At 41.6% G+C, this 20,961-nt stretch overlaps 2 protein-coding genes across 4 annotated transcripts in view; one reads left to right on the top strand and one right to left on the bottom strand.

The window, feature by feature from the left end:
- The window catches only part of LOC129734833 (zinc finger protein 462-like), a 104,942-nt gene extending 102,749 nt beyond the window's left edge, over positions 1-2,193 (top strand). For all 3 annotated transcript variants that reach the window (XM_055700125.1, XM_055700124.1, XM_055700123.1), the window contains exon 13: positions 18-2,193. In XM_055700125.1, the coding sequence (XP_055556100.1) occupies positions 18-222 (205 nt within the window). In that variant the 3' untranslated portion in view covers positions 223-2,193. The remainder of the gene's footprint in view (positions 1-17) is intronic.
- Positions 2,194-3,215: 1,022 nt separating this feature from the next.
- Positions 3,216-20,665, bottom strand: LOC129734852 (zinc finger protein 462-like). The gene is made up of 4 exons (XM_055700184.1): positions 20,064-20,665; positions 17,691-17,827; positions 10,541-10,764; positions 3,216-6,482 (listed from the first exon to the last, which is right to left on the bottom strand). The coding sequence occupies exons 2-4, from the start codon at positions 17,812-17,814 to the stop codon at positions 6,351-6,353; spliced, it is 480 nt and encodes a 159-aa protein (XP_055556159.1). The 5' UTR covers positions 17,815-17,827; positions 20,064-20,665; the 3' UTR covers positions 3,216-6,350.
- Between the last annotated feature and the right edge of the window lie 296 nt (positions 20,666-20,961).

Genomic DNA, 20,961 nt, shown 5'->3' with positions numbered 1-20,961 from the left:
GCTGCTTGGATTTTCAGGGCTCTGAATGTAAGTAAGGAAGGGACCAGAGAGGACAGCAAACTGAAGGAGAACACAGAAAAGACTGTTAATACACTGACAATAGAAGAAAAGGAAAGCACTGAGAAAATGGTGGTGGACTTGTCCCACAACAGTGAAACTACAGTCAGTGTTGTAGCTGCTGACAAACATCTCCAAGAGACCTCAGAGGCCAATAATGAATAAATTTGGTGTTATTTTAATCAACTTACTTGAACAGTGGTGAATTGGAAGGGATGGGCAGGTGGGGTGGGCAGAAGGAAGAAATAAAGCTGCTTTTAGGAATGAATGATCTATTTTCAAAGCACTGGTACCTATGTGAGTGTGTGTATATTAAAGTTATTTACATGATGGAATAAGTGGTTCCATTACATCACTGCATCTCTTCTTCTGGATCTTGACAATGGGAAATTACATTCATATTGGACTAATGAAACAACTCCCTGTGTCTCTACATTACACAATGTGCTTTGCAGTGGAGACTTGCATTGTTTGGAAACAGAAGTGTAATGAGCATGGTTGGGGATGGTGGTGTAACATTTCAACACAAAAATTTTTGTGTGTTTTTCTAGTTTCAATACATGATTACTTTCCAGACTGAACACAACTTTGTTTATCTAAAAAAAAAAAAAGATAAACTGCTTTGCTTAAAACAGCCACCTGTTTCCTAATACCTCAAAATTAACAAAGGGACATCTCTGCATTTATTAGTACTGCCTGTTGTCATTATGCTTAAAGTTGAGAGACTGCTGGGCAAGGTGGTGAAAGGAGGAAGCAACAAAGTTTTAAAGGAAAACAAATTGTGCTTAAAATCCCACTGTGGATTTAATTTCTTAAAATACTGTGATTTTTTTTAATAATAAATAAAAAGTCTTTAATTTCTAGATAATGGTTTGTGAATTGTCATCCTTTATTCCAGGTAAGCTGTTCATTAGTATTCACCTATAACTTCAGTATTTGATAGATCTAATGTGACTGTGTGGTTTTGTTTGCCATATGTTTATTTCCTATCAGCTTTAACTATTGCAAAAATGGCACAATTAACTTTCTCATGCAAAATGAGTGGTGGTAACTTTCCAAAGGGGAAGGGGACAGGGAAAAGAATTCCCATTAATATAAAACTTGTTATTTCTGTTTAGTGTTTTAAAAAATTGTATTTTTTTAACTCAAGAACCAAGCTAACAGAACAGCTATGCTGCTTATGGGCCAAACATATTGGTCCTCATAATTATATCAATATTTAAATGAGCATCTAGTCATCTCTCACCAGTACTTTCTGTCAAGATTGGTATCGTTGTCTCTTCCCACCCCCCACTCTGTGGGGTGGGTGTGCTTTTTTTTGTCTTGGTATAGTGGGAGGGAATGATGTCAGTGCTTGCATCTTTTCATGAGCAGAAGTAAAATAGTTACATACTACATTGAGTCTGGAGAGTTGATGGGAGTTGCTAATTTTTCCCCCTACTCCTTAGCTTTTTAGCATGAGGGGAGCAGTATAGAATGAATAAGAATCTACATATCTTGTGGCTGATCCTGCACTTTGGAAATCCTACTCAACTCAACAGCAATCTTCCTTGAATAAGGAATACAGGATCTGGTGCTCATGGTATGTAGAACTTATTTCCAATAAGTAGGAAATACTTGACTAAAAACTAGTTCTAGAAATGCATGTGTCTTTGTCTTGGGGTTACTTTTGTTTGTTGGGGAGGGATGAAGAAGCTGCTGAGGAAATATTGCTCTAGACAGCTTCAAATAAAATTGATGGCAAAAATTGCATTATTTGAATTAGTGCTACTTGAAGCATGGTATTTTGCTTTTAAAGATCTAGCAGTTGTGGGTTTGCAGGATTTTTTTAGCTTTGTTTGGGAAGGGTTGCTTTTTTTTTTTTGGAGGAGGGAGGGAGCATCATGTAGAAAACACAATGGAGGGAAAAGTGTAAATTTTGTGCCTGTATTTGTTTTTTAATTGGCCTCATTTCAAATGACTTTAAAAAGTTTCATACCTGGATTGAGTGTTTGTAATAGTTACCAAAAATGAAAAAAAGAAACAATTGACATGCTTTTATCACTATTTTTCAAATAACATGTAAATACTGTAATCGATTAGATTTTGTTTTGCAAACCTATTAATAAAAATACAGGACCATTATCCTTTTAACAAGCCTAGAAATGTTTTTTTCCTTCTCCTAAAAATGTGTACCTGATATATTGTGGACACATTTTAGATGCATTATGTTGACTGTAATGGTATAGAATTGAAAATAACATTTTTTCATTGTTTTATTTATACAAAAGATTTTTTCAGAGTTTGGCAGAAGGAAATAAATGGCAAAATGCTAACCCATTGTCTTCAGCACTTGGTATTTCCTGACTTTTAAATAACTAATTTTTCATGGGGAGCTGGATGCAGTCTAACAAGTGCTGAGTAGAGGGAGATAATCACTTCCCTGAGTCTACTGGCTACACTCCTTGATACAGACCAGAATACTGTTAGCCATAATCACTGCCAGGGCATACTGCTAACCCATGTTTGGCTTGCTGTTTTTCAGGTCTCTTCAGCAGAGCTGCTCCCCAGCCAGTCACTCAGTCCCTAGCCTGTATCACTGCAAGGGGCTCTTCCCAGGTGCAGGACTTAGCAGTTGTCCTTGTTAAAATTGATGAGGTGGTTGTTAGTCCATTCCTCCAGTCTGCCTAGATCCCTCTAAAAGGCAGCTTTACCCTTGGGCATATCAACTGCAGCCCCTGAGTTTGGTGTCATCCACAAATTTGATGAGGTGCATTCTGTCGCCTCAACTAGATCAACATTAGGGTCATTACACAGACAAGGTCCTAGGATAGACCCCTGCAGTAGTCCTGCAGGGCTTCCAGGTAGAGTATGACCTGTTAGACAATACACCTTTAAGCCTGATCATCCACTCAATTTTTCATCCAGTTAGCCCATCCACCTGGACCATAACATCCCAACATGGATACAAAGATGTTATGGGAGACAATATAAAAAGCCTTCCTAAAGTCAAGGTATACAACATCCATTGCTCTCTCATGCATAGACCTATACCTTCCACAATAAAATTACATTGGGTTGGTCAAGTATGGATGACTATTCTGATTCACCTTTTCCTTCATGTGATCAAGAACAGCTTCCTAGAGGACTTGCTCTGTGATTTTTTTTTTTTTTTTTTTTTTTTTCCCCAGGGCCCAAAGTGAGGCTGTCTGGCCTATAGCTTCCCCAGATCCCCTTTCCTGCCCTTTATGAAGATGGGTGCAACATTTGCCTTTCTCTAGTCACCAGGGATCTTCCCTGATCTCCACAACCTTTCAAAGATGATAGGGAGTGGGCTTGTAAGAATATCAGCCGATTTTCTTAGCGCCCTGAGATGCAACTTGTCCCATGGACTTGTATGGGTTGCATTCAAGAGATTCCTGAAATGGTCTTTCACCACTATTGGTAGTTCCTCTACTTCTTGAATCCTGTCTCTAGGCACAGGGGCCTGGGAGGACTTGTGGCGGAAGACCAAGGCAAAGAGGGCATTGAGTACTTCAGTATTATCTGCACCCCCTGTCACTAAATCACCTGCCCCAATCAGGAGTGGGTCCACATTTTCCTTGTATGGTCTTTTATTGGTGACCTGGTGGTAGAAGCAATTCTTGTTGCCCTTTTTATAACTTGCCAGCTTCAACTCGAGTTGGACTTTGGGTTTCCTAACATCATCCCTTCGTGCCTAGGCAATGCTTTTATAACCCTCGTTTATAGCCTGTCCTCGCTTCCACATCCTGTATACATTCTTTTTGCACTGCAGCTCAGTCATGTGTCCCTTGTGTAGTCAAGCTCATCTCCTGATATATCTACTCATTTTGCTGAGTATTGGGATGGACCATTCTCATGCTTTGGAGGAGGTTATTCTAAAATATCTCCCAGCTTGCTTGAGCTCCTTTGCCCTTCAACACTGACTCACGTGACCTTCAGTGCTGACTCCCAAACAATTCCACCTACCAACTTCCTTAATAAGCTGAAGTATGCTCTCTTGAAGTCCATATTTTTGAATTGGAAGCAGCTTCTGAATATCAATTAGAAGATGATGCTAACATGTGACACTGCACCCAAGCCACGTAGCCATGTCTTCAGCACCTGTGTCAGTTGGACACTTGAAGACCAGGTGCAAGATACCATTTTGCAAAAGATAAAGTCAGTAGAACTTGGACTTTTGTAGATGGCATAAGGACTTTCTGTATTTTTATCTGCTCTAGTAAAAAAAATATTAAAAATTAGAACTGATATTACCTGAAAAGGAGAAAAATTAACAACTGTCACTTCTAAAGGGAAGCTGGGAAAGAACAGCGGTGAAATACAATTTGGGAAATAAGCATGATTTTTAGACCACTCATTTGAACAGTCAAATACAGATTTTTCAGCCAATCACAGATATTACAGAAGACTGCAGGTGAAAAAATAAAATCAAATAAAAATTGCTAAAACATTATACCTAGCTTAATTACTGATCACACAAAGCACAGTTATGTCTGTTTCTCCCTGCAAATTTTAATCTCCAACCTAGAAGGTGGTATTCTTACATTTTCATAATAAGTGTCAAGAATCTCAAGTATCCTGAAGCCAATTTAAATGATGATCTTAGTTTTATTTTTTTTCTCCCATAGTAGAGTTTATAGGGATTTATGAGGCTCAGCTGATAGTACCTTCTTTTTCTCTGTCTGGATACCATGGTTTCCAGGGTCATTTCAGCACCTGCGCTTGTGTGTAGTGCTGATGCAAGCCTCACAAAGACAGCATGACTCTTCATCCATTTCTAGCTGTTGGTCTACACAAAACATTAATGTCTGCTACAGCTGCAAATTAGAGGAAGCTGGTCCTTTAGTCAAAGCATTAGACTCATTCTTTCAGCTCTGAAGCTCTTAGGGTCACATCCCCCGCTGAACAGACACTTGAACAAACTTCTGCATGAGGGTGCAGCGCTAATAATGTCAAACTTTGGAACATGTGTGAAATCAACATCCCTCCTGCTCCTCTCCTGATTTCCTTTAGGGCTGCTAACAAAGATCTCGTGGAGGATGTTTTTCAATAAAAGTTGTTTCCTATCTAACTCTCTTCCTCATTAAATAAAGATATCACCAGTCACAAAGTGAAGTGTTAATGGCCCCTTCATGTTTTGTAAACTGCTTGTGAATCTAGCAATCTTTACCTTTTACAGGTTTGAGAATACCTAGGGAGACATGTTTTCTTTTGTGAATAACTCTTGAATGAACTTGAAATGAGTTTTCAATTGAAAACTGAAATTTCAGAAGGAAAAAGGTAAACATGGCAGCTTGCTTTTAGTTATAAGTACATAGAAACTTGGCAGCCTGCAGTCAGCATCAGGAGGTTGGATGACCCCTGGAACCTGATGATTAGGCATGACGAGGCTCACTGCAGTTATTAGTTCAAATCAAGCTCCTTTTACTGTTGAACAAGAATTGCAAACATACTGCATTCCATTGATGAAGTCATGCACTATAGGGCAGATGACTGTGAGAAAACATGGAGTATTCCAGTCAGGACCAGATATTTGCACTAAAATTATTTTAATATTAAAGGCAAAAAAAACCCCAAACAAACACAAAAACACACAACAACCCTCAGAGTCCAATTCACCAAGAACTACCTTTCTTTATCCCTACTCAGCTAACCATCTGAACAATAAACACATGAATAAGACTTAACTGAACCCAGTGGGATTATTCATAGATGTGAATTTAGGCACAAATGTAAAGTACACAGTTGGAACGGTGATTTGGAGGTAAGGAATGGGACTACCCTGGCTTCAGAGTTGCCAACCAAAGTGATGGCAAAAGGGTCAGCTCCCACAAAGAGGAGGGAAGGAATGCTTTGTAAGCACTGGGCAGACAATAGCCCCAGAATAAACTTGGCCACTGAACTATATCCCTCATGGCTATAATGTGGAGCAGCAAAGCTGAACATGGGTTACCAACACAGAATAATCTGACAGCCCACTAAAATACTCCACTTACTTAGTATTTTTCTAAGCCCTCATAGATGTTATCTGCACAGTCACAGATGTTACCAGTATTTTCTCATAACATTTTTTTTTGGAGCATGATTTGGTTTTCTTAAACAGAAATCTTGTCATAAGCATTAGAAACACAAAATTCCTTGAGGAATGTGTCTTGACAAAAGCTCCATTTTGCCCATACTGACAAGCTTCCATGACTTAAGGAATCTGCTGTTGAGTCAACAGTTGGTCTTGCTTGATAAAACTGGCAGTGTCCATTACAGTATCCAGCATAAAAGAGAAAGCAACTATACTAACCTCTGCCTTCAGTCTTGTGGCTTAACTCTTTTTCTTCCTCATCGCTGCTGGAGCTCTCTGTTTTCCCCTTCATTTGTTCCAGCTGATCCAAATTAACCCGTCCAACCAGCTCAAAATTACGACTCACCTTAAAAGAAATGGTTTTGTCAACAATAACCGCCACCATCAACTACTGAAAAAAACAACCCACCAACAAACCTATAGGCTGAAATGGGAAATTTATCAGGCACCTAGTCAAATTAATACTCGTTTCCTCTCAAACACAATTACATTCACTGTTAATGATTCTTCTTTCCTTTTTTATACTAAATTTCTCCATTTTGCTTCTCAAAATGATGTTATTTGAGAAGCTTCCCTCATTTTGAGGTGCCTCTATGATAACATACTTAAGAAAGGGTAAAACACTGCATGGCAGTGTGAGGCATAAGGAAAAAAAAGTGTGAGAAGCAACCCTGCAGACACCAAGGCCAGAGAAGAAGGAATGGGAGGAGGTGCTCTAGGCACAAGAGCATAGATTCTCCTGCAGCTCATGGAGAAGACCACACCGGAGCAGGTGGATATTCCCCGAAGGAACTGCGGCCCATGGAGAGTCCATGCAGAAGCAGGTTCTCCTGACAGGAACTGCAACCTCTGGAAAGGACCCATGCTCGAGCAGTTTGTGAAGGATTGTGCGCCCTGCGGTAGGGACCCTACACTGGAGCTGAGGAAAAGTGTGAGGAGGAAGGAACGGCAGAGAGGAACTGTTACGAAATGACTGCAACCTCCATTCCCCATATCCCCCGTGCCATTCTGTGCCATTTAGGGTGGGGGGAGAAGGCAGAGGAGTTGGGAAGGAAGGAGTGAAACTGAGCTTGGGAAAAATAGCCACGGGGGTGGGGTGGGGTGGGGTGTGTGTGTGTTTAAGGGGTTTTTGTCTTTGTTTGTCACCATCCAACTCTATTTTAATTGTCTATAAATTAACTTAATTTTTCCCAAGTCAAGTCTGTTTTGCCCCAACAGTAATTGGTAAGTGATCTCCCTGTCTTTATCCTGACCTTTTCCTGAGCTTTTTCATCATATTTTCTCCCCGTACTGGTTTTGGCTGGGACAGGATTAATTTTCTTCATAGTAGCTTGTATGGGGCTATGTTTTGGATTTCTGCTGAAAACAGTGTTATTAATACAGAGATGTTTTAGCTATTGCTGAGCAGTGCTTACACAGCGTCAAGGCCTTTTCTGCTTCTCATGCTGCCCCACCAGCGAGTAGGCTGGGGTGCACAAGAAGTCAGGAGGGGACACAGGCAGGACAGCTGGCCCCACAACTGACCAAAGGGATATTCCAGACCATACGATGTTGTGCTCAGCAATAAAAGCTTTGGGAAGAAGAAGGAAGGGGGGGACGTTTGGAGTGATGGCGATTGTCTTCCCAAGTAACCGTTATGTGAGGTGGAGCCCTGCTTTCCTGGAGATGGCTGAACACCTGCCTGCCCATGGGAAGTGGTGAATAAATTCCTTGTTTTGCTTTGCTTGCACGCGCGGCTTTTGCTTTTCCTATCAAGCCACCTTTATCTCAACCCACGAGTTTTCTCACTTTTACCCTTCTGATTCTCCCCCCCATCCCACTGGAAGGGGGAGTGAGCGAGCAGCTGCGTGGAGTTTAGCTGCCCACTGGGGTTAATCCACAACGCCTTCTTCCTGTCCTGTTTGAGTTGAGAGAGTGACTGGGTGGGCTTCTCCCTGCCAGCCAAGATCAACCCACCACACAGTAGCATATCAGCAAATAGGAAGCTACCCTAAATACAGCAGTGTGTTAGTATCATGTTCCTAGAAGTGACAGCTGTGTTGAGGTGCTCTGACTTAACAAGTTACATATTCAGATTTAAGCAAAGGCAGCCACATGCATGGCACTTACTGTGACTCAGCTCATGCACAGAAACTCTTTATGATGCAGTAAGCCAATCGTGCACCTAAGCCCAGAGAGTGGGCACAAATTAGCCAGATAATATTTAGAAAATATTAAAGAAAGACAGGGAGAAAATTATCGTTACTACTGGGAGTAGTCACTTCAGGTTTTTTATTGGAGAGAAGGAAGACCCAATGTGGTGGTTTGACCCTGGCTGAATGCCAGGTACCCACCAAAGCCGCTCTATCACTCCCCTCCTCAACCAGATAGGGGAGAGAAAATATAATGAAAGGCTCATGGGTCGAGATAAGGACAGGGAGATCACTCAGCAATTACCATCACAGGCAAAACAGACTCAACTTGGGGGAATTAAGTTGAATTTATTACCATTCAAATCAGAAAAAAACCCCACCTTCCCCCCACCCCTCCCTACTTCCCGGGCTTAACTCAATTCCCAATTTCTCTACCTCCTCCCCCCGAGCGGCACAGGGGAATGGGGGTTACAGTCAGTTCATCACACGTCTCTGCTGCTCCTTCCTCCTCACACTCTTCCCCTTCTCCAGCGTGGGGTCCCTCCCACGGGAGACAGTTCTCCATGAACTTCTCCAACGTGAGTCCTTCCCGTGGGCTGCAGTTCATCACACGCTGCTCCAGCATGGGTCCCTTCCAGGGGGTGTAGCCCTTCAGGAATGGACTGCTCCAGGGTGGGTCCCCCGTGGGGTCACAAGTCCTGCCAGCAAAGCTGCTCCAGCCTGGGCTCCTCTCTCCACAGGTCCTGCCAAGAGCCTGCTCCAGCGCAGGTTCTCCGCGGAGTCACAGCCTCCTTCAGGCATCCCCCTGCTCTGGCCTGGGGCCCTCCACAGGCTGCAGGTGGATATCTGCTCCACCATGGACCTCCATGGGCTGCAGGGGCACAGCCTGCCTCACCATGGTCTTCACCACAGGCTGCAAGGGAATCTCTGCTCCAGCACCTGGAGCACCTCCTCCCCCTCCTTCTTCCCTGACCTTGGTGTCTGCAGAGTTGTTGCTCTCACATAGTCTCACTCCTCTCTCCTGCTGGTGCAGAATTCCCACCACCACCACCACCTTCTTAATATGCTATCACAGTGGCGCTACCACCATTGCTGATTAGCTTGGCCATGGCCAGCGGCAGGTCCGTCTTGGAGCTGGCTGGCATTGGCTCCATTGGACACGAGGGAAGCTTTTTGGCATCTTCTCACAGAAGCCACCCCTGTAGTCCCCCCGCTACTGAAACCTTGCCATGCAAACCTACTACACTCAAGTAGAGGGAAAATCTTCCCAGCCTGATGCACTCAGTCAGAGGGGTGGGGAATAGTGCTTCTTGGATCTCCTAGGACCCTTGCTGTGGTCACTGGGAGATGTGCAACATTTCAGATACCAGTTAAACTGTAGAAAGATTCTCAAGTAGCAATAAGGATCAATAAAGGAAGACAAGGATACCAAGCCAACATAAGTTCACAGTGTTCATTTAAAAAACGCATTCAGTTTTGCTGGTGCTCTTGACACTCATTTTGTCATATTTTTTTTATTTTGGGGGGGAGGAGGGGGGGCAAAATGTTGTTCAGTCAACAAAGTGTGAACAAGTTTTTAGTGACAGTCAGGCAGCTCAGGTCCTGATACCTGGATTCAATGAGTTCTGTCTCCACAAACTAACAAAAACCCCCACTCTATAAACATGCCTCAGTTCTAGAATTTTGCTACTCTCACAGCAACACAGCTAAGAACCACAGAAATCCAAAGCAGACAGAAAGCCTGTGGAAAGCTTGACTTCTCCAAGTATGGATCAGGTCTGTACTCAGAAGGTTCCACACAAACACCAAAGCAGCCTTAACTTAAGCAGTAAGTTCTATCTTTCCCTCGTTAAACGTAAACTGGAATGTACTGACTTGTGTTTTTAAAATATGCATGGCATGTCACTTTGCCTAAGTTGCCAGATCAAGCTTACACTTTGGAAGCTCCTGTGAGTGTCTGAATCACATAGCCTTAATGTTGTTTCTTAACTTAAAAAAATAGCTCACAATATACAAATGCTTTTTTCCAGATAATCATACTCTACATTCAATAGTCAGTGAATTCTGGTCAATCTCAACAGCTTTAGAAACCCACAATCTTGAATTTCTAAAAGAATTCAGAACTTGAGAGAAACTGAAGCCCAGCACAGGCGCCTTCTCCAAATTTTGGAAAAAAAATGCAAGTTGGCTATTCAGAGTGGACATGCAAATAAAGTAGATATAGCATTTGCAAGAAGTAGATTGTTACAAATTAAATCCCTTTGGATGTTACCTTGTGCTCATCTCGAAGATGAGTGCCCAGCTCCTCTGTGTGTTTGGTCTCATAGTAGCAGAGTTGACATTTGTAAGGTTTAAGTTCATTGTGTTTCTCTATGTGTTGCTGCAAACTCTCATCACTGGAGCAGGTAAAGGTACACTTATCACAGCGGAAAACAACTCCCTGCAAGTATTTTGACAGTTTGGAACGGCAAACTTCAATGGGAACAACCCGCTCTTCTGTGGGGAGAGGGGAATGTTTATTAAGTTTTAAGAAATAAAAACCATCAGGCAATGTGTCAACAGCTTGTAACATACCAGCCACGCAAGAAACAGGGTCTGCTATTTGTGTATGCAATCCATCTGCCGAGCTAAAACTGGACCAACAAAGAAATACAAGAAAATTCCCTTTCTATACAGAGAGAGTTAATCCTACATGACTACAAATGCAGGTGTCCTTGCAAATGTAACCACTCATTGGTGAACAGGATGGGAAGAAGAGATTTGGGGCAGATAAGAGCGTTGGGGCAAATTTGTGAGACAGAGTAGCAGAGCCCAGGAATATAAAAACAGACATAAATCAGTCAGACCAAGCTCCATTCTGGCTCAATACATGACACAAGCCAGTAAAAGGTGCTAGAACTGTAATAAACAGGGAGCATGTAGGGTGATTCCAAATACATCGCCCTCCCAGCTTCTGATGATCAGAGCTGGTATTCTCACCATCACATTTAATGCTACTCAAAGTGGGAGTGAGAGGTTGCGTACAGCAGTGTCTTCTCCTGAAGTTGGTTGTGCAGCAATCAGCCAGGGGCAGAAATTTTCAATACACCCTCAGCTTTTTAATAGTTAAGATTCAAAATCCACACATACTTAATTTCATGCTTCCCACGATTCTGATTATGCTACAAGCATGTATTGAAAATGCTCTCACTGAGTTATTAAACTCTCTACTTCCTTCCTCTCATACAAAACACACACTTTTAATAGGGCAGCACAATTAATTTCAGTCTTTCTATAGAGCCGGAATCCTGATGTGTGTAACATTCATCCACTGTGGTTCTCTGAGCTGTGCATGCAAGGGGAAATCCCAAATTTGACCTTTCAGCAGAGGGTCACCAGAAGATCTTCACTACAGCTTTTGTTACTCAACTGTCCTTTTGAAGTAGAACACTGAAATGTAGTACTATTCTTCCTTATGGACTGCAGATTAAAGGAAGAGTTTGATCTTCCTCATTAACGATATCTTCAAACAAAAATATTCCCAGGCCTGATTCTTAGAGGGTAAACATGAAGGGTAGGGGACTTGTGTCCATTGACACCTCTCTCATAATTTCTATAGGGAGGCAAGAGCTACATAATTCATCCACTTGTTTATGGCCAATGCATAACCCCCACTGCTCATGAGTCTAATTTTCCACAGCCCATCTAAATATTCCACCCTCCTCAGTTTCTTCTCCTCCCTGTCCTCCCCTTTTTTTGAACAAGGAAGTTTTCCTACCTCAGAACTTTCTCTTTGTGCACTTTAAAAAGTGGAAGTTTTCCCCAAAGCTATATCTGAGTGAGACTCTGAAAACGTGTGGGTCCTCTCCAGCTAAAGAAGTTGCAAAAAAATGCTAAGTTGTGTCCATTCAGGATCAAGTGGGAAAAGGGATGGGGGTGCACATGCTCTAAGACATAACAGGAGTTAAAGCTGTCATTTTGGACACATAACAAGAATATTTTAAAAGGTATTTACAGCTCTGTGCAACTGAATTCACTGAAATAAGGTAACCTGCTTTTAAAAGTGAAAAAAAGTTCCAACTAAAAGTTTTTAAAAAAGAAACACTAAAGCATCTGAAAATGAGATTTTTCTCTAGCACATAACACATGTTTTTAAAAAACACTAAAGCAGGGGATGGTATAAAAGGTTTTATCCACCACTTTGGAGCAATGCATCATCCTAATTCATATCAGTAAAACCCATCATCTCACTGACAATCACCCACCCACACATCTGCCAAATCACAGGCAACACAACATAGACTGACTTCCCAGCCTGATCTTGGACTTGCCTTATCACCATGGACCTGCTTGGCAATCACTGGATCTGGTTCTGACCTGTGGTTTAACTTCCTGGTTTGATCTTGGATCTGTATCATCGCTGCAAATTTGCCTGATGATCTGGGCTCTTGGTAGAACCTGGCCATCATCTCTGGGTCTGTCCTGCTTGCCTTGCTCAGGTACTGTGGGGCTGGGCCCTGGCCAGCAAGGCTCCACCCCTACTGTCCATGTTATCCTCCTCTACTCCCTGGGAGCAGCTGGCACTTGCTGCTCCATGACAGTAATGACTGTAAACTTAAATGTGCATGTATTCATGTCAGTGAGCTTAATCCAAACAATTAACTTAAAAATTGCAAAGTGATTTGAATTTAAAACATCATATTTAGCAAGGTGATGCTCTAATAATCTCTGACCACTTTAATAGCTGTCTCTCATCACACCCCCACCCCCATTTTCTATATTTGGCTACTCATTTATACACTTACTGTATCTGAGCAACTGGCAAAATTGCAACAAATAGGTGAGTTCTATCCAGAAACTGTGAAACTTAGCTTTGGCTTCTGTACACAAATTTCATTAAAGTTCAGCAGTGCCCACAAAGGCTACCATGTATGCGCTGTAAAAAGATGACATGCCATGGAACAGTTTAGCAAAAGGACTAAGGGGACCTCTGCCCCACCCCCACCTCCAGCATCATCTCTGAAGAAATTTAATCACTGCCTTAGATTGAAACATTTGGGCTACTTGTAATACAGATCTGAGATTAAATAGAAAAGCAATGAATGATGCGCTAAATATTTATAGTATGTAAAGCCAAAGCAGGCATATGTTTTTCTCACAACATAGGAAAAAAAAAAAAAAAAAAAAAAAAGCATTAACACTCTAAAGCCCTTATATATGAAAGTTTACTATTCCAGAGAAACAGATGACAATTCTATGAAATGGAAGGACAAAACAATTATTTATACCAAGAAAAAATAGTAAAATAAATACTAAAAAACAAATGCCTTGAGGGTTATAAACAAGAAACCCTAACTATTGATCTTGGTGGGTTGTGTTCAGTGCTGGAAAAATATCAGGGCATTTCATGATGGGAAAATTTGCTGGCAAGGATAATAAAAACTAATTGCACTGCTTGGACTAAATGAAAGGCCAACAGCTCTGCTGGGCACGTAGCAGGAGTTCACTCTCCGTTATGGAACTTTCAAGAGCTCACAAGATTTGCCTGTTATGAAGGCCAAGAGGAACTCAAGAGCCAAATCTCTTCTCATTGTTTGCCTGTAAAGTAGCTACTGAGTTTGTAATTTCCATACTTACTCCCTGCTTCAGCCCACAAAGGATGAATTGTGCTTGACCAACCAGACTGCCTTCTATGATGAAATAATTTGCTCAGTGGATGAGAGGAGAACTGTGGACATCATCTACCTTGATTTTTAGCATGGTCTTTGACATGGTCTCCAACAACATCCTTGTTGACAAGCTGGCAAGATTTGGACTGGAAAGATGTATCACAAGCTGGGTAGAAAACTGGATAAACTGAGCCATTAACTACCACCTTTTGAGGTAAGAAAAGTCAAACTGGCAGCTAGTCATGAGTGGAGTTCCTCAGAGGTTGATTCTGGGTCTGGTACTATTCAATATCTTTATAAATGATCTGTATGACAGTATTGAATACACCCTCACCAAGCTTGCAGATGACACTAAACTGGGGGGAGAGGTAGATACACCAGAAGGAAGAGCAACCTTACAGAGACCTCGACTGGCTGGAAGACTGGGCCAACAAGAATTGATTGAGGTTTAACAAAGATAAATGTCAAGTCCTGCACCTGGAACAGAATAATCCCAAGCAGCAGTACAGGTTGGGGTCTAACTGGCTGGGGTGGAACTCTGCTGTAAAGTACTTGGGGATCCTGATGGGCAGCAAGCTGAATATGAGACAGCAGTGTGCCCTGGTAACAATGAAGGCAAACCAATCCCTAAAAGGTAGTTATAGAGAAGATGGAGGTACTCCCTTCATAAGGCTGTGTGGTGACAGGACAAAAGGCAATGGGCACAAGTTGCTTCAGGGGCAATTCCATCTGGATATAAGAAAATTCTTCACCATGAAAACAATTAGACATTGGAATAGGTTATCCAGAGAAGAAGTGGAATCTCCCTTGCTGGAAATATTCAAGACTTGGCTTGACAGGGCCCTGGATAACCTAATCTAAGGTCCTGCTTCCAACAGATGGTTGGACCAGATGATCTCCAGAAGTCCCTTCCAATGTAGACTTTTCTATGATTCTATGAATCAAAGTTAAATCACTCTGAGGAACTGACTGAGCAGAGTAGGTGACACATGACAGAAGGCTGTCAGTGGCAAACTGGCAACATCCTGCTGGCCATAACACTTAAATGTTGTAGCTTGGTAAGAATCAACTTCTGTAGCTATTCACTAAGAGGCAAATAGTCTTCATTTCAACTGCATGCTGCCAAATCAGGGACTTGAGATGCCACCATTTTGAAAGCTATAATGTAAGTTAGAGATCTAGAAGTGTTTTCTCACTTTGCTGGAGGGATAGGGATTTTTGCATAGGAGAGAAGATAAAATGGATCAAAGCCTTCAGTCTTCTGACTTTATACTGCTTCCTTTACCTGGAGAACAAGTGTGCTTAGACCACAGCTTGAGACTGTCCTTGTTTTATCAATCCAAATGGCTACAAGTAAGGAAGGCTATCTGAGACTGTGCAACATCCTTCAGTCCTGTCTGCACAGCAGCACCTTCTTTCTGTGCACATTAAACCCCATCAAAATCCTCTGCTTTAGCTGCCACAATTAGACACAACAATAGGTTTTAATCTGGATATATACACCAGAATGAAAAATTTTAAGAAAGGACCTTAATTTCTTTACAGTCAGGGTGCTACATGCCTGAGAAAAATCCTTGCCCTTCCCTCAGGGGCCTATAAAACTTTAAAGGCTAAATTTTCATTTGCTTTAAAGCCTTTGATCTGTTTTACCTCCCCCAACACTTTAGTGAGTGTATAATCACATACCCTCCTATTACAGTTTTGCTTCAGCAGCACAAGGGCTCAAGGGTGCTTTGTGCAACTGAAGCCACAGCTATACAAAAGAACAGATCCGGTGTCACATATTCGCGGGTAACCACCCCTGCTTCCTAGCATTTGGTCAGAAACAGCTCTGTAAAACCAGCACAACTGCTTGAACCCATGAAGTGCTACTCCACCGTTGCATCTCGACATTCATAGCATTGTCTACTTTTGCTGGAAGCTTGCCTAACTAGGCCCAGCAAGATCTTCCTCTCTGTTTATTTGCATTTAAACTGTCAGAACTTCTCCGCTTGATCTTGGGCACAACCACATACCAGAAAACACGATCTCACAATATGGCCTAAGCCAGTATTTGGAGCCCCAGGGTTTCTGTTCCCTGCTCTCCCTCCTCCCCCTCCTCCCCCCCCCCCCCCCCCCCCCCCTTTTCTCCAGAGGAGTAATCCTGCAGCATGCCCTGAAGCTGGGCAAAATACAACACTATGATACCTTCAAGGACAAGCTTGCACCTAAGTAAAAGCACCTCTTTGAACCCTTAAACTTACTAAGACAGCTTTGTTATATGCCTTTTGGGTCTTTGAGCAGCCCTTAGCCTTTTTCTCAAATGCCCCTTCAAAATAGCATATACAGCAGAAAGAAGTTTGAATGATATATGTTTACTTCGCTGCCATTGAAAAGTGTTTTGCTACAAGGGATTATGACAGTGGTTGCAATACCAGAAGCTCTCCAAGAAAAAGATGACATGTGAAACATGCTTGCTCACCAGCAATACAGTGCTCAAAAACTCAGCCCAGCCTGCAGGCTGGTAGAGTACTATCCCAACAAACAGGTTTGAACTTTGGCTGCTGACAGACCTACAAGCATCAAGTGTGATAGCTGTGGGCAGATGTACTGAGTCTGGCTGAGACAGGATTAATTTTCTTCATAGTAGCTTGTATGGGGCTATGTTTTGGATTTCCGCTGAAAACGGTGTTATTAATACAGAGATGTTTTAGCTATTGCTGAGCAGTGCTTACACAGCGTCAAGGCCTTTCCTCACCAGCGAGTAGGCTGGGGTGCACAAGAAGTCAGGAGGGGACACAGGCAGGACAGCTGGCCCCACAACTGACCAAAGGGATATTCCAGACCATACGATGTTGTGCTCAGCAATAAAAGCTTTGGGAAGAAGAAGGAAGGGGGGGACGTTTGGAGTGATGGTGATTGTCTTCCCAAGTAACCGTTATGCGAGATGGAGCCCTGCTTTCCTGGGGATGGCTGAACACCTGCCTGCCCATGGGAAGTGGTGAATGAATTCCTTGTTTTGCTTTTCTTGCGCACGCAGCTTTTATTTTCCTATTAAACCGTCTTTATCTCAACCGTCACAAGTTTTCTCACTTTTACCCTTCTGATTCTCCCCCCCATCCCACTGGAAGGGGGAGTGAGCGAGCGGCTACATGGGACTTAGCTGCCCACTGGGGTTAATCCACAACAGCAGGAATCTCAGCCCGGAGTGCCACAAAATATGTCTCTTCTGAGCTTGCCTGTAGTTAATAGAATAGGAATCCCTAATCCTGCTTTTATCTGGATTAAAAGAAAAGAAGAGAAAAAAAAGGGGGGGTGGGGGGGTGGGGGAGAGAAATAAACATTTTAATTTTTGTCTTGTTCTTAAAAATGTGTGAGGAAGATGTTATGAAGAGAGAAATTTCAAGCAAGCAGTCAAGGGTTATTTTTAAGCCTCTAGAGTTAACTGAAACCTTCCTACCACAGTGTTTATGACAGCAAGCACTTTAAAACACATACATAGCAAACAACCTTGGCCTAGATCCGAGTTGTAACTTAGTCTAACTCTTGCTAAATAGGTACTTGACGACTGTTGACCTCTTCTAGAGGAAAAGCTTAAAAAGAATTTTAAATCTGTCCCACTTCTACATTGGTAAACTTTTTATTTCACAGAAAAGTAAGATGTACTTAGGCCTGATCTAGTCAACATATCTGAGCTGACATACAGAGAACAAACTTAATGGATCAATCTGAAAGAGTGGTGTTCTGTTCAGCATTCTCTTTGTCAGATATAGATATATACAGGAACATCTTTACCTCTGTGCAGAACTATATGATCAATCATGTTACGTTTGTATTTGGTGTGATATAGGCAAAGAGGACAACGAAGGTCTTTGGGTCCTTCCTCAGGAACTGCCAAATGTCCAGCTTCCACGTGCATAGTAAAAGCAGATCTGTGAAATGGGAGGGAGACATGGAAGCAGTCAGAAGAGGTGTGTATGGAATGCTGAAGTGTCACAGCTCTATTACAGAAGCGTTGTATAAAATGGTACAGATACCACTCAGCCTTCGCTTTATAAAACCACATGGCATTTCAGCAGGACTACTCACATGGATATTACATGAGCATAAGCATTTGCAGGCTCATATCCCCAATAACCGAACACACATTCTGCACAAGATACTCTTTTGCAGTGATTGCTCTATAGTCACATTGCTATAGTTAAGATGGCAAAAGTATTTCCAACTTTTGTGCTTGTTACTTGCTTGACTTTGGCAAAGAGAGACATTTTAGCAAGTTGGGTAAAATCCTTTCAACTGTCCTAGACTTTGAAGGGTGAAAAAAATCTTATTTCTCATGGGGGGAAAAAAAAAATCCTCAACAGTCTCTCTCTTTATAAGACTAGCCCCACAACAGCTGAAATGTTCAGAGTCAATATGAAATAGACTTGCACCTACAGTAAATTTGACACCAAGCTGATTAGTTTGGATGCCTCAATTATGAGGACCTGAAAACTCAAGACTGAGAACGAAGAGTACAAATGAAGAGTACTTTTGCACAACAAATCTCATACCATTAGCTGCATACTTAAAAGATATGAGAGACATACACGCAGAGGAAATTAACTATGCACCTATCAAGCTATAAGGTCAAATACTAAAATGAGAGGTGTTTGTAAACTTGGGGGAATTAGGTCATTTTTTTTCCTGAGGTGGTGCTAAAGCTTGCAAGAGCAAAGCTGCTGGCTGCATTAAATTACAGAATTTAAAGCCCCTTTGAAAGTTCTCAAAGTCTGTTGGCTTGAATGCAAAACAGATTACTAACACAACTGGCTTTGGGCCTGATCCAATGGTCATTGAAGCCAATAGGTGAGTTTTTTACCAACTTCAGTGGATGCTTTTGTGTGTTTTAATTCTCTGTGGTGACTGTAAGTTGGTTTTTTTAATAAGAGCTCATGTGTGTATGTTGTACATTTAAAGAGGAAAGACTTAATCCCAGAAAGTTTGAGACTCCACAATAAAGAACACAACTCTCTTTATGTAACTATGAACATATGTAATTACAGCTTGATTTAAGGCTTTTTTTTTTTAATCCTGGTAGGAGAAAATGGCAATAGGAAAATGTGAAAAGATACATTGGACCTATCAAGAGTTGGAAATGCTTAAACAAATAATAATCTGCAGTAGCGATAGTAATAGTAATTGGAATTAAACAGCAAGTTGTGTCGTATAACTAGCAAGGAGCTGAAGCAACAAAACCTGATCCCTTATGAATGTATAACTTGAGGCTGCTCTTGTATGAGGTCTCTCATGTCTAACGTCCAGCATACAGGAGTTGGACTCGATGATCCTCATGGGTCCCTTCCAACTCAGGATATTCTGTGATTTTATGATTCTAATAGGAAAGGTTGAGCATAACTCTTCAACAGAACCTGTCTCCTTTATCCAACCACGCTACCTGTTTTCACAAATCTCCTAAGGACATAATAGCTTTGAGACCTTGAATGTCAGCTAAGGGGGCTATGACTGAGGGTTCAAAATATCCGAAGGAAACTGAGAAACAGCACAACTGCATAAACCTTTTTTTCCTTAGGGAACATGGCTTAAACATACACCTGAAACTTTAAATTATGCAACGTTTAATTGGATTTGCTGAAATGTTTCTATATACTATCAGGCACTTTGGAGCATGCTTTATATCTCAGCCAGATAAACTGTGGGGGGTAGGTATTATGAGAGCTTTCTTCATAGAGGGAATAGAAATTCTATAACCTACCTAGAATATTTGACTGCCCCATGCTTCATACTAACTGTTCCAAAAACATGCCTTATTTTTTTGAGAGAAAACTCCTCATACTTGATAGTGAGGACCAGCATCTAATTACAAATTGTGAGGAGGAAAAAAACGCCACTCTTTGTACTATTTACTGTAGTGAGTACAGCCTACTGCAAGTGTTTCTCATGCTTGTCCCTTCAGCAGATGGTACAGGCTGTTATAGGAATGAAGAAAAATAATTAACACGGCTGCTGCTGTGATCTGGTATGGCATTTCCTATGTTCCTCTCCCTGGTCACCACTGGTCATGTGTCTCTTAGGTACAGCCAGTTCACACAAAGATTTCAGAAGTCTTTTGAAGCGCTAAAAATATACCATTAGAAGTTCAGTTTGTTTGTTTTGCACAACACTTACTTAAAGCCTGTATAAAAGGAACAATCTTTGCACTTGAAGAGTTTCTTCCCTCCATGCTTGTCACGGTAGTGACGTCGAATGCTCTGTATGTAACCCGAGGAGAAGTCACAAAATTCACAGTTAAGGATAGCTTCTGTTTTTTCCACTCCTGCAGCACTCCCAGAAAGTGGGATTCGGCTGATATTGTTCCTGGCCAGAGCTGCAGACTGGTAATGGTTCAACTGTTGCTGAACATCAGGAGGTTCCGAGTATGAAGAGTCTATAAAGAAAGAGGGAGGGTTGTCATTCCAGGTGGGTCAATGAAATTTAAAAAGGTTCCAGGCCTGCTCCAGCAGACAGTCTTCTGAAGAAATAAGTGGATTACCATTTCTTCATCTAACCCGATTTGTATTCTACAATGTAAAAGGTGGTCAGTTGAGCTTAGACTTTTAAAATCTGATCTGGGGAGCGATAAATATATGAGAGTAACTTATTAAAGACAGAAAGAAAAAGGAAATGGATACAATATTTCCCTTGCCCTTATACAACCCAACACAAGGCTGTCACACCATTTTAATGATATTTAAAAAAACACAGACTAGATATGTTTCATCACACAAACTGAAAACTAGAATACTTTATTTAAAAAAAAAAAAAAAAGGAGGTGAGTCTTGGAAGTTTCCCAATACTTTGATTTGAATGTGGAAGTTAGGAATTCAGCTACTTTGTCCTATCTAATCCACAACTGCCCATGAATGGTACAAATGAAAGCAGACAAAGCACAGATGAATTTCAGTGTGACATTCCTGAAAAGATAACAAAAGGCTCTTTTCTTAATGTTTTTGAAAAGGAAAACAAAAGATGATTAAAAAAAAAAGTCAGAATACAAAGTATACTAGCCACCTCATGTTTTAACAGG

The sequence above is a fragment of the Falco cherrug genome, assembly GCF_023634085.1.
Source record: "Falco cherrug isolate bFalChe1 chromosome W unlocalized genomic scaffold, bFalChe1.pri SUPER_W_unloc_1, whole genome shotgun sequence".
Lineage (NCBI taxonomy): Eukaryota > Metazoa > Chordata > Aves > Falconiformes > Falconidae > Falco > Falco cherrug.
This window is presented reverse-complemented; position numbering and strand designations above follow the sequence as displayed.